This window comes from Oryctolagus cuniculus, chromosome 7, assembly GCF_964237555.1.
Source record: "Oryctolagus cuniculus chromosome 7, mOryCun1.1, whole genome shotgun sequence".
Classification (NCBI taxonomy): domain Eukaryota; kingdom Metazoa; phylum Chordata; class Mammalia; order Lagomorpha; family Leporidae; genus Oryctolagus; species Oryctolagus cuniculus.
The window spans coordinates 157,526,554-157,540,376 of record NC_091438.1 but is presented as its reverse complement, the minus strand read 5'-3'; the positions used below and the strand labels follow the sequence as shown (position 1 = coordinate 157,540,376).

At 61.9% G+C, this 13,823-nt stretch overlaps 1 protein-coding gene across 1 annotated transcript in view; it reads right to left on the bottom strand.

Annotated features, from left to right (window-relative positions):
* CASZ1 (castor zinc finger 1) overlaps nucleotides 1-11,916 on the bottom strand; it is a 51,850-nt gene extending 39,934 nt beyond the window's left edge. The window contains exons 1-2 of the mRNA XM_070079317.1: nucleotides 11,687-11,916; nucleotides 11,154-11,192 (exon numbers count right to left, since the gene is read on the bottom strand). Coding sequence (XP_069935418.1) covers nucleotides 11,154-11,192; nucleotides 11,687-11,735 — 88 coding nt within the window. The 5' untranslated portion in view covers nucleotides 11,736-11,916. The remainder of the gene's footprint in view (nucleotides 1-11,153; nucleotides 11,193-11,686) is intronic.
* Between the last annotated feature and the right edge of the window lie 1,907 nt (nucleotides 11,917-13,823).

Genomic DNA, 13,823 nt, shown 5'->3' with positions numbered 1-13,823 from the left:
GAGCCCCAGGCTCACCTCCAAATGCCCTTCACAAGGCTCTGCCCAGAGAACAAAAGAGTGCCCAGTTGTCCCAGTGAGAGGAACAACTGTTACCAGCCAATCCCTTTCTGAACAAACCCAGCAACTGTTTGTGCTGAAGTGTTACTCTCGCCCTCCACCCCCTGTCCCCGTCCCAAAAAGGAGAAAAGGGGATTGGAAAAAAAAAAAAGATGGGGGAAAAAATCCCACACCAAGTCCCACGATCTCCCTACACCCGCTCCCAAGTCTGTCTGGAAATGTTACGGACACAAAGAGGACACAGGGACAGCCACCTGCTGTCCCAGACAACTGGGACAGCCGCAGCTCCGGGAGAGGCTGTGAGATCAGAACCCAAAAAAAGGAAGTGAGAGTAAGGGATGGAGGGGAGGTGGGGGTGGAAGGTTGGGGGCAACAGTCAGATCAAAGAGGGAGAGAAGTAGGGGCCAGCGCCCACCTGGGAGTGCGGGTGCAGAGGGCCTGCGGCTGAGGGGAAGAGCGAGCCCTCCAAACTCGTGGAAGCCAGGCTCAAGGGGAGGCAGGAGGTTGGTGTGGGGCCGTGGATATGGACAGTGGGGAGTGGGGAGTGACGGGGGGAGAGAGAAGTTGACTGGGGAAGAGGAGCGAGGTCTATTAAAAACCTCTCAGTGCATAACACAAAATGTCAGGGTTTATAGCTTCATTCTTGGCTTTGCTGGGACTGAGAACCCTGAACAGAAATGTCACCGCTTGTCATGTTTAATCACCTGCTGTTTGTTAACACCTTCCCTGCAAGGAGCCTGTCTCAATCTGCCCCTGGGCCCCCGAGGGACCCGGAAACAGAAAACATCCCCGTCTCCTTCTCTGGGCTCTCGGCCCCGCGGAGGGCCCATGAGGGACAGGCTCCATTCTTGTACCATCGGAAGGCCTGAGGAGCCCCAGAGTGACCCTTCCTGTCGGCAGGCCAGGGACAGCAACCCCTCGTGGTCCTACCAGGGCGGGCACCTCACGAAGGCGTGCTTGGAGTGGCTGGGCTTTCCAGGCCTGTCTGTCCACTCTGTCCATTCCCCTCCCGGGAAGAGAAGAACACAGGAGGGTCTGTGTGGATCCCCGCAGCCTGGAATTCACCAACCTGCCTGCTTGAACTGCAGCCGCCACCCGACATCCAGCAGTGGAACCTCGCCTTCCCGTCCCTGTCTGTGGCTCTGGCTTGGCTCTCTCTCTAAGCGTGCTTCCCTGGTTGTTTAGACTAGGAACTCACAGCCCTAGTGCCCCATAACTCCTTCCCCCAGCCTGGAGAGCTGCAGCAGGCCACTCAGCAGCCCAAGTCCTCCTGAGAACACGCGGCTGTCCCCCATCTCTGATGCCACGACATGGTCTACACTGAGAAGCTGTGCCCTCTGTTGGATTTCTCCCCAGCCGAGACCCAGGCAGGAGCGGTATAGCCCCCGGGCTGACACGCACTTGGGGCAGCCATCTGCAAGGCGCCAAGTTTTACATCCTGTGCCAATCCCAAGAGAGGCGCTGGTATCAATGGGGGCAGGAGGGGTCCTGGTGTCTGGGCTGAGCTGAATTGGTCTCCCAGTGAGGGGGGGGGGTGAGGGGTGGGGAGGAATGTCCCCACCTCCACTTCCAGCAAAGTCTCCACTCACAGGAACACATCCAACAAACAGGCATAGGCGAGCCTGTCTCCCAGGAGCGTGCCTGCTCATTTAGACGTGCTTCCGGAAGTGCCTTGCGTCCACTCTGCCTGCATCCATCTGACCACACCCAGCCCCGGCAACCCTTCCCTGCAGGCCACAGGGAGCACCCCTTCCTCAGGAGATGAACCGTAATGGGCGCTTTAGAGGAGGCCTTGGCATCAGCGGGCGCACTTGCTCCTGGACAGAAGGCCGAGGATGTGCTAGTGGTCACGGGCGGGACGTGCGTGGGTGCAAAGGGCACGTGGGCAGTGAGGAAGCACTCAGCCCGGCCATTGAGAACCGTCCTCAGGGAAGCCCGCTGTCCTGCGAGGCAGGTCTCACTCCACGTCCATCTCTGCATCTGGGAGCAACCTGGGCAGCGCCTCTGGGCCTCCCGCACGCCCACGTCTGGGGGGACCAGCCCTTGTCTTTCTCCGAGGGGACTGATGGGGGGGGAGGAATGTTAGGTGTGCTGGTTGCTGACTTTTAGAAGGAGGGTGCCGGGCAAAATCCTGGAGGGGGGCTCTTGTCAGGAGGCCCCACCCCTGCAGTGACCCTCCCCCCACAGAGGGCTGAGTAATAAAGGGGTGGGGTCACAGCTGCAAGCCCCTCCGCAGCCCCCTCAGTCTCCAGGCAGTGCCCTGCTGTGCCTAGGGAGGCGTGGGCACACCCGCTGGAGCACACAGGCACCCGGCTGAACGCAGCTCTGAGTGCCCTGGTGAGTGTGGGGCGGCGCTAGGTGGAGCCGGCTCTGTCACCCACGCTGGATAGAGACGCATGCGGTTCAGTAGGCACCTACACTCTCCAGGGCCTGAGGGAGGGACCCTGTGGAGCACCCACCCTCCAGCCTCCAAAGGGGACTGACCAGCGGTCTGATCTGCCTGGCACTGGTGGGATTCACAGGATGTGGGTCTTCCCAGCCCTGGGCAGAGTGCAGCAGTCAGTCTCCCTGTGGCGGGGTCATGTGCTGCTGAAGGCACAGTCTGGACTGTTGGAGGCTCTGCCCGGACTCTTAACTGGACCTGCTCTGGAGGTCCCTCTGTCTCAGGTGAAGCGGCGCAACCTCACAGGAGGTCAGGCCCGGGCTCTCCCACCTGGGGTTTGAAACCCTGGTCCCATCAGACAGGGAACATGTCCTCCCCACTCCAGCCAGTGGACCATGCTGGAGCCCAAGAGGAACCCAGCAGCAGACCTGGCTCGAGGGCTAGGTTCCGGAGCCTCCAGGTCTAGCGCTGTGTTGCCTGAGACCCCTGGATTTATCGGATGAGCACGGCCTCCCAGCCAGGCCCCCGGTATAATCTGTTCATTAATTTACTATTAGATGGGAAATTACTCCTCACCCAGGAATGTAAGTTTTCATCTTATTTTAAGTTAGATTCTTAAAACAATTACCAAGGCATCTGGCGATGACTTCACCGCTGTGGCCGGGCCCTGGAGGGGCGAAGGGCAGCCCTGAGGCTGCACAGGCCCCTGGCTCTGGGCCCGAGGGGCGCCTGGGGAGAACTGGGAGCCCCTAAGCACCTGTCCTGGGTCCTGGGAGGGAAGTGGGGGGCACCCGGTAATCTCTGATATTTGCTGTTTGTGGAAAAACTTCTCTCCAGCACCACCTGCCCCGTGAACCCGCTGGTGACAGTTGCTGAAAAGCCTTCGCAGCTGGTGCCGCGGGAGCATTTTCTATTTTTAATTGTTTGATCGGAATATTAACTCATCTAGGCCCGTTCCCCAGACACATTTCCCAGCCAAAGGGTTTCCCCATTTCCCAGGCCTTCTCTTTCTCGCCCCCCCTCTCAAGTCAGAAACGAACTTTGAAATTAATAACTGGAGATGGAGACCTCTGTGAGCTCGCAGGGATCATAGCACGGGAGTAAAAGAGTATCTGGCGCAGGCCCCGGGGCTGGCCTCGGCCTCTGTCTCTCCGGCCCAGGCCCTGCCACTCCCACCTGACCCCACTTTTGCCGTGTGCAGGGACATCTCACGATTCTGCTGGCCCCTCCCACCTACTCTCCCCGCTCGCCGACCTCAAGGGCAGAGCAGAGGACAGGGGACCCCCAGGAAGGGCAAGGGGGGTCACAAGGAGGTTGGCGTTCACCCTTGGGTTTCAGCGTCTTTGTTGCCAAGAGGAAAAGGTGCCCGTAGGAGACAGGGCCGGCACCTCCCCTGTGGGCAACACCCAGGGCTCTCAGCCGGTCCACCAGTGGGCTGGCCGCACAACCCAGCCTGAGCGCCTCCTCACTGGAGCCTGAGAACCCTGAGGCCTTCCCAGGAAAGGGTCCCCACCCCGCCCAGGGGCCGGGTGGCCTTAGCCCTCCGCTCCCTCCTGTCCTTGGCCCCCAGGCTGTGCTCTTCCCTGTCAAGGTCGCCGGCCGCCTGCATCAGGAATATTTACTCACCAGACTGGCCCTGTTAGCAGCACTCACCACAAATATGCTTTCTGATAAAGTTGGCAGAAAAAATTCTAGAGCTCAAAACAATGTCGGAAACCATCTCCCACCCCCACCCGGTGAGGGCCCACGACCGGCCCTGGGGGAGCTCTTGTCACTCTGCAGCTCACCTTGCACCTTCCTGTCTTACTTCCCAACATACAGCCTGTTGCCCAGGGGACCAAGGGCCCTGACGGCCTAAGCGGAGTGCTGGGACTTGGGGAGCAGTCCCCTTGTGGCCTGAGAGGACAAGGCGGGCCACCTCTTACCTCGGCCGCTCCCTGGACCGTCTCACCTCATTGGGCCCCCTCCCCCGCCCAGCCTCCCTCTGCGCACATGGGCTTTAATGTTTTTATTACCTGTTTGACTCGCTGCCTTATTGCTTCTCCCCTTAATGGGGCCGTAACCGTGGAAACGAGGAATAAACGGCCACCAGAAAATGAGATGATTAAACAGGTCACCCTGGCAAAACAAACTCAGGCAAGGAACCTCTGGGCTGGGGAGGGTAGGCTTTCCCTCCCCCATCCATGGCCAGAAGGCCTGGACCAGGTCAGGACTACACTTGTCTGTCCCTGCAAGGACTGGGGCAGATGCTGCAGGGCGCCCCCTACTGGTGGTGGAGCGTCTAGTCCATCTTTCCATGAAGCCTGGGCTGCAGGGGTGTCAGTAGTCTGGAGGGAGGTAAGGGTCACAGCCACAGAGAGCAGCCCTGCTTCCAGGAGTCCATCCCTGCTAGCCTCGTGCTTCTCACTGCCTGGTTCCTCCAGCCTCCTGTCCTCGGCCAACACGTGCTCCCTTAATTTGCAGAGAAAGCTCGATAAGAAAAGGCCAGCACAGGCTAACGCCCAACTCTGGAGGTTCCCTCTGGGAATCTGGAGCCACAGAATTTGTCCATTTCCCTCCATCCCCTCCCTGCAAAGCCAGGCTGCACCCTGGCCTCCGCCCAGGAGACGAGGGAGGGCCCTCTTGGCTTTAGGAAGTGGTCTCAGCAGCCAAGCGTGTGTGGCACTGACGGAGCCTACGGGGCCAGAACTGCCAGAGGGACCGAGGGCAGGCGTGTGGGATGTTCCAGGAACAGGTCCCACAGCCAGCTCAGAAGCAGCCCAATACCATGCCACCAGTCAGAGGTCCAAAGCCTGCAACTTGGGCTCTTTCTGGCCTGGCTCCCTTTACAGGGTCTGCCAGCTGGAAGGGTCCTGGGCCAGAGAGGATGGACACACTGCCCTGAGAGGCCCACACCACCCACTGGCCACTGCCCTCCAGCCCCCTCCTGGCAGCAGGCTGCCCTCACACTCCAGGCTCTCCCAGCCCCCAACCATGGCCATGTGGGACCTCCATGCAGCCACACCGCTCCTGTCTGTATCCGTGGGTCCCTTTGCCCCGTCACGTCAGGCCTCATCTCAGCCCCTCTCCTTCCTGGAAAGCTCTCCTCCTCTAGAAAGCTCTCCAGGAGCTAAAACCCAGGTCCCAAGAGAACCGGCCAACATTTCCTGCCTTTCTCCTGCCCCCACTCAGAAGAAGCACATCAATCAATCAATTCCACCAGCACTTACAGTGGGAAGGCCTGAGCCCCAGCCCTATTCCAAGCCCAGGGAGGAGATGCCACACAGCAGCTAATGGTCATGTCTAATGGTCACCATTAGGAGCAGTGGCAGCAGAAGAAAACAAAGTCCCTGGCCATGGCTTCCTGGGGACCAGGACGCACGAGCCCGAGTGCTGCCCTGTACTCCAAAGTCATGGGCAGAACCAGAGCCTCAGAGCTGCAGGCCCCCGGCCAGCCTCTTATCTCTTATCTCTTTCCAGGGCCAACTGGGTGTGAGGCTGGAAGGAGGGCGGAGGGGGAGGGCAAGACAGGTAAGCAGAAAGGGCCTGCTCCAGGAGCTGGGTAGCCTGGGCGAAAAAGGCAGAAAAATGCGGTTGTACAATGGTCAGAGCTCTGTTCTCAGAGGCGTAAGGAGGACAAGGTGAAGGAGGACAGGGCAGGTGTCGTCTAGAAGGCGTGGGAGGTGGAGGAGAGGGCCACTCCTTTCCAAAGCTCCCTGGCCAGAGAGAGGAGCGCACACCCTGCCACCCTGGGGACACTGAGCAGGCTCTCTACCCAGCGCCACTGCGAGCTGCCCTTGGATCGGCAGCCTCAGCACCTGCCCGGGGCCCTTCCTGCTGATGGTCAGAGGTGGCCGGGAGCCGGAGCGCTGGGCACTGGGCCACCAGGTTGCAGCCTTTCACAAGCCATCCCAGGGAAGCGTCTGCGACTCTGTACCCAGGCCACCGACCCTCTTCCTGCTCGTCATCCCTAGGATCTTCCTGCTCCTCCCGGCCCAGCGACCCCGGCCAGGTGCTGCTTGCCCCAGCGACCACCCGGCGGTCATCTGCATAGGGCCACTCCTTCCTTCTGGGAGGAGGAGGAAGAGGCAATGGAGGGCACGGCGGCCAGAGTGGTCAAGGTTTAAAGCCAGCTCAGGGAGGACAGTGCGAAAGGACAAGCCTGGAGGCCTGGGACGGCGTGGAGAACTGGCCTGCGCCCTCTCAGAATGGTGGGCCAGCCAGAGCAGGCTGGGAACGCACCGCTAACCTGGCAGGGGCCAGGGAGGAGAGGAGGCTGGGCCAAGAGCCTTCCCCGGCCCCACCCCATCCCCTGCCCGGGCAGTGGGCAGGGACTCGAGCCAGGGGCAGCGGCTTTAATGAGGAGATGCTGCTGCCGTGACTCAGCCCTCCAAAGGTGCCTCCATTTATTTTATTTTTCCATCGTAAAAACGCAAGCTGCAACTCGGCCAATGCCCTGGCTGTGGGGGATGGGGATTACCCCTGAGGAAGGCAAGAGAGACGTCTCACCCTGCCCACCCCCTGCCCCGTGTCCCTCTTGGAGAGGAGAGTGGATGGGTCCCCTGGCTGGTCCCCACCAGGGGCACAGGGCCCAGGCCTGCCCTTGCTGGCCCTGCCTCCTGTTAGAGACGGTGGTTACACCGGGCCTCTCACACCGGGTTTTGCTCTGACATCTGACAGCCAGCGGCTCGGGGGCCACTTCACAGCCCAGCGCTGCCTGTCTCAAACACTTCTATCACAGAGGAGCACACATGTGTACTTTTCACCTTGTTCACTTCCCTCCAAGACGGCCGCACGGAACAAAATCAAGTTGGGAGCCAGCGAGTCAAAGACCTTAAAGGTCATCTGATGCCCAGGCCTCTCCAAATGTCCCTGCCGGGTGGCCAGCCAACCTCTGTTTGAATGGTACCAGGAAACTCACAGTTTCCGAGACGGCCCATTCTGTCCTTAGCTCTGACAGCTCCTTCCTGCCAAGATGGCACCAGTGCACCTAACCCCCACAGCAGCAGACTGGCAAAACCGGTGCCCAACCTGACTGCAGGGGCTGGCCCCGGCTTAGACTGGTTGAGTGGGTGTATCTGGCCAAGTATAGGCTGGAGGAAGGAAAATTGAGGGCAAGCTGCTCTACCCCAAACCCGGCAGGGGACCACTTCCTCCAGAAACAGCTCAAGACCCTTCTCAATTCCCAGTGCATGCTGGGTCGAGGGCGAAACCAGAGCTAGCAAGGTTCCTAGAAACCTCTGCTCTCGGCAAAGCACTGGCCTTGAACCAGCGGCTCAAAGTAGTTCTGGGAGTCTGGAGGTGGCCTGACACAGAGGACCCTGGGGTGGAGAGGGGGAAGCCCTGGGTCAAATACCACCACCTGGAAGAAGTCGGCAGCCTTGTTTCTCTTGCGCACCCTCAAAGTGCGTGCTTGTTGGGAGGCTCCACCCCGAGAACCCGGCTAACACGGCTCCGCAGCTCAGCTTCCTGGTCTCCCCACAGAAACCTGGGGTGTGAGGTTTCTGCGGGGCACCGATTTCTCCACAGCATGGCTGCTGCCACTCAGCCCCGGCCCCTGGGGTCTCTGAGCGTCCCTCTGAGCCTGCCCACTTACTCCTTTGGCCCCGTACCTGGCCCAGTCTACCCTGGATCATCAGCTGGGCCGCTCTAGCCTGGGACGGCCCCTCCCCTTCCTCGCAAGCTCCCCCTGGGGAGAAGGGGCAATTACAACCAGATCCCCACGATCAAGGACAAGTTCTTCCTCAAAGCTCTCCTGTCGTCCCAGCCATTTCCACACCCGCTTCCAGTCATGTTCGGGGCCTAGCAGTCAGCCTTTGGGGGGCGGGCTAATCCTGGGGAGCTTCCCAACTGCGGGATGGATTTACCTGCTCTGAAGCCTCCTCCCTCCTCCCCTCCCCCGCCCCCGCTCCCTCCCCTAGGGAAATCACTCTAAAAGGGCCTAATGGAACTATGTCCTCCTCTCTTCCTTCCCTCCCTCCCTCTCTCTCTCTCCTTTTTTTTTTTTTATTAGCATTTGTGGAATTTATTCCCAAACTCTCCTAATCTTCCGTACACAACCATTTGATTTGCATAACCCAACCCCCTCTCATAAAAACTGGCTGCTAGTTTAATTAAAAAATGTAAATTTGCTGTCATCTCGGGGCCTGGTGAATTAGGACGACATCGGCATTTTTTATTGCTAAAGACGTCCAGATTGATCCAGCCCTTGGCTGAACTATGGTGGGGGGAAAGGGGTCCACGTGGCCCCTGAGGGTCTCAAGGTCCTGCTGTCCCCTCCTGAGAAGCCGCTGAATTACTTATGACTGGAGCATCTCAGGACCTCAGCGCACTGGGGCCAGCAGGATGTTAACCCGTGATCCGGTGCCTGTTGGGCTTCTGGTGCTGGCAACCCTTTGGGGCCTGCATCTCCAGCCTTGTGCTGTGCCACAGAGGCCCTCAGCTGAAGCTAACCGTGCTGGCTCCAAAGGAAGAGAGACCCTCGCAGGCCAGAGGCCTGGCCTGGCCTGGCTTGGCCCTGGAGTGACCCCTGTACGGCCAAAGGAGATGCACCTGCGTCCTGAAGATGAGTGCGCGCAGGCGCAGAGTCAGGCTCAGAGCGAATCCGAGTCCCCATCTGCTTCCCTTTTTGTGTGAAGTGGGGGAAAAGTGCTTTTCTTCTGAAGTTCTGAGACTAATTAAGTGAAACTTCCAAGTTCAAAGAAGAGGTGGAGATAGTATCACCGGATGACTCCTCCGGGAAACTGAACGAGGACACCTTGGGCCTCCTCTCCCAGAGCGGCCACAGGCCTGGGTCCCGGCGGGAGCGCCCAGCTCCAGCGGCAGGAGGGACCGGCTGACCTCACGGGCCCTTCTGGCTTCTAGGAAAAGTTTCCAGAGCCTGTCCCTGGAGAGCTAGGCGAAGCAAGCGTCCCTCACACTCAGGAGGAAGGCCACACGGGGCTCTGTCACCCATCTCCTGCAGGCCCCAGAGGCCCTTGCTCCAGAGGGGACCCCCACCGAAGAAGGGCTCTGGAGTGGTACCCCCACTGCCGACAGGGAGTGCCCGGCTGGGGGACGGCAGGAGGATGGGCGTCACCTCCAGCTGGCACCAGGCTAGCAGGAGGAAGATGAGGAGGGCCCGCCGGCCAGCTGAGTAATGCCTGGGCCCAAGTGCCCGCCCACAAGCAGAGGCTGCCAGCGCCAGGTAGAGGGGGCGGTGCCGGAGCTCTAAGGCCTGCTCCTAGGCTGGGATGGGTGGGGGCCCTGTTTCTGAAGAAAGGGGGTGGGGCCTGAAAGGGAGGTGATGAGACACCTGATGGGAGGTGGGGGCGGGCTGGTTCTCTGTGGGAGTTCAAGGCAGGGAGGGGCAGGGTGGCAGCGGTGGCCTTAGATGCCTTCGACACTTTGCCCAGCAGGGGGCGTCACCCCCTTCCTGGACACAGGTCCTGAGGCCCTCCAGACCACCCATCAGTCAAGATCACACCTGGTGGGACAGTGTGAAACACGGTCCACGACCCCGGTCCACGACCCCTCCTCCGCAACACGCAGCCTCTGCTTGAAGCTGGCCTCCATGCCACCCACCTTGGGTCCCCCAGAGCCGTCCCCCGCCTTCCTGCCTACTCCCCTCTGCACTCAGAAGGTCAAATGCCAGCTCCCGGGTCCCCAGGGGCGATGCTGTGAACTTGGCCCTACTCTAAACAACAGCCCTAACAGCACCCTTGCCACCTCTCCTATAAACGAAACAGAAAGGTTCCGAGAGCAGGCTCAATCAAAGATCAACTTGTTTATTCTTTTCAAACATGTAGGGAGGAGACAGCTGCTTTTATCCACGTAGGACATGGGGGTCCTGCCGGGACTGGGGTCAGTGGAGAAGGCCGACCGAGAGCCCCGAGAACTTGGGGGGCAAACCTCACTCAGGCTGGGAGCCCACACGGGAAGGGGAGAGGAACAGTAGGATTAGACGAGAACCAATGGAACACCCAAATCCAGGATAAACCACCCCCGGCCGGCACCGAGCTGTGGGGCGCCCGGCCTGGTCCTACCACGAGGCAGGCCCCGGGCCCACCTGCCTAACTTTCAGTAGTGCGGCCCATCCCCACCGCCAGCGTGGGGAGACGAGGAGACGAGTCCTGGGCCCCTCACTTTGAACTGATAACAGCGCCTCAGCCCACAGCTCTCAGGTGAAAAACACTCATTAGCTGTAATAAGCAGCTTGATCATCCGACACAGCCTTGTCCCAAATAAATTAAATTCCTTTACCTTGAGACAGTCGCCCCGAAACCAGACTAACCACCTTTCCCAACAGGACGCTGCTTTCAAAAACTAAACCACCCCCCACTAAAAAAATAAAAACACACACCCTACAGCCAGACACAGGGAGATCCTGGCCGAGACACACACACACACACACACACACACACACCAGAAAACACACGGAGCCATGCCCCAAAACACGGAGAATGACAACAAAAAAACCCTCAAAAACCCCCTGGGCGCTCTCGGCGGGCGCCCCCGGCCCCGGCCCTCTCACAATGACAGGCCTGGGTTAGTCACCGGCCCGAGCCGGGAACACGCCACCGCGGCCCGGGCCCGCGCGGCCCCGACCCCGACCCCCGCCGCCGCCCCGGCCCCGGCCCGGCCCCGGCCCCGGCCCGGCCCCGGCCGCTACCTCATTGGGCTAAAAATAAGAACTTCCGTAAAAGAACCGAAAGAAAAGTGAAAGAGCCTCCCCGGGGTTCCCACCGGCCCGTACCTGTTCCAAGATCCATTCTCCTCTCCTTGGTCCCAAACTCTTCGAGGAACGCCGCAGGAAGAGAGCGAGCGAGCGAGGGGGGGAGAGAGAGAGAGAGAGAGAGGAGACAACAACAATCTGTTTAGTCTCTCGCGGGCCCCCGGCCCCCACCCCGCCGCCCCCCACCCCGCCCCGGCAGGACGGACCCGGCCCGGGGCTGCGAGGCCGCGCAGGGCCCGGAGGCGGCGGGCGGCGGGCGAGGGCGAGGGCGAGGGCGGCCGGGCGAAAGTTTCCCGGGGCGCCTCGCTCGCTCGCTCGCTCGCTCGCTCGTTCTCACGCTCCTCGCCGCTCCCGACTTTATTCAACTCAAACAGAAACTCTTGGCGGCCGCGGCCGCCCCCCGGCCCGGCCTGGGGGACGGGGGGCGCACCGGGCCGGGGGGCCCGCGGGAGGCCTCCAGGGGCGCCCCCGGCCCGCCCCGCGCCCCCGCCGGGGTCGCCGCGCGAGCGCCCCGCGGCCCCCCGGCCCTCCCCCGCCCCGCCGCCGGTACTCACCATAGTCGGAGAGTCGAAAGCCGAATTCACTTAAATAATCAACTTTCATAATACTTAATTAATGCCTAATTGCAACTGATTACTCCCCGAATAACAAGTTGTTTTAAAACCCTGATGTCATTGCTCCTGACGGTAACACTCAGGCTAACAGTTTGGCAGGAGGCAGCGGGGCGGGCGGGAGCGGCCCGGGCGCTGCCAGGCGCCGCGGTGATTGGCAGGGCGGCCGCGGCGCCGCCTCCTAGGCCGGGCCCGCGCCGGCTCCCGGCAGGTGAAAGATCAGAGCTCGGCCCGCCCGCCCGCCCGCCCGCGCGCCGCCGCCGCCGCCTCGCTGAGGTGCTGAGGTGAATGGGCTCGCGCTCGGCCGCGCCGGCGCGCACGCGCGCGCCCTCAGCGCTCCGGCTCCGGCTGCCGGCCGGCCGTATTGGCTCCGCGATTCCCCAGACCTCGGACTTGGAGAGGAGGGAGGCGGGCGGGAGAGGGGCGCGCGCGGACCGGAGAGGGGAGGCGGGCGGGGCGCGTGCACGCGCGCTCGCACGCTCCACTCGGCCGTGCGGTCCGACAGCCGCCGCCGCGCGCGCCCGCCCCACACCCGCCGCCCCGCGCGGCCGCGCAAACTTTTCCGCGCGCGGGCGCGGGCGCAGGTGCGAGGCGTCTCGGGGCCGCGCGTGCCCGTGCGCCCGTCCGCGCGACTCGGGGCTCCTGGGGCAGCCGAAGGAGGGTTTTGTTCTCCCCCCACACCCGGATCCTCTCGTTTTGTTCTGAGCTCGAGGGAGAAAGGCGTCGCAGGCGGCGGGGCGGGGCGGGGGTGTCGGGCCGCCGGCCCGCGGGGACACTCGCTGGGGTGTCCGCCCCGCACCTGGGCCCCGGCGCTCTGCGCACCCTCCGCGCGCCTCCCGGCGGCACAGGGCCCCGGCCCCTGCCTCGCAGCCGCGCACCCGCCCCGCGGCCGGACGCAGCCTCTCCTCGGAGCCCACCACCCCGGCTCTGCCCGTCGCTCGGGCCATCCCCCTCCCTGAACACCGCCCCCTCCAAGGTCTGGTCACCTGCTCCCCCCACACCCCCGGTCGTGGCCAGCCCGTGGCCGGACCCCTCACGCTGTCCCCGCCGCGCTCCTCCTTTTCTCCCAGAGAAAGCGGCAGGTGTCCCGGCCACGGCCCCCCCACAGTCCCACACGCCCCGTGACGGCCGTGTATGCAGATATTCCTGAAATGCTGGTGGCCCGAGCTGCCCACTGGGCTCGGAGAAGCTCAAGGAAGGAGACGGCTGGCCGCGCACGCAGTGCCCCGGGCACGTTTGCTCAGGGAGGACCTGGCTCCCCACTGTCCCCAGCTCCCTCTGTCCCTTCTTGACCCACCCCGCTGTCCCCCTCCCTGTCCCTACCACCGGCACTCCTGTTTCAGGAGGGGCCCCATGATGAGGGCAGGGACCAGGGCCCGGGCTCCCCTTGGTCTTTTGGGCAGCAGTCAGCAAAATGGCGGTGGCCTATTTTTGCAATATTTCTATTTTGCAAAGGGAGGGGCCCAGGGAGGCCTTGGGGCAAAGACGTCAGGGAGTTAACAATCTACTCTTTCTCCTACTTTCCTTTTATTTTTCTTTCTGTTTTTTTCTTCTGATGGCTCTTTAGCCCCAAGTGGCCTCAGGTTTAGTGGCGCATCCCTGTCCTATCTGGCCACTTTCCCCGATGCCCACGGTGACCCCCGCTCATCGCTGTCACACAACTCTCCCCCCTCAGGCCCATCCCCATCCTTCCGTGGGAGCAGCAGCCGCAAAGCTTCAGCCCTTAAACCCGGAATCCGGGAATAGAGCCCCGTGAGCAAACCGCGCCACGTGTGGCCCAAAGGCTGCACCTGGGAGTACAGCTGCCCGCCCAGGGGAGCAGCCGGCAGGGCCTCGTGCTCTGCTCCCCACTCGGGATCTCTGGGTGCTGCCACCCATGACCGCCCGGAGCAAGGGTTCTGTCTCTTGCGGATGTAGCTGTCAATCCCACACTTCATCCGAAGCCTCTGCTCCCCACCTGGGCAGAAGATGTAGAAGGAAGATGTGGGGTGGAGAGGTGATCTTTGGGGAGCCTCTCACTGAACGTCCTTTTGGGTTCTACTGATGTTGTCAGGGCCCGAGCCCTGTGCAGGGCCTGGGA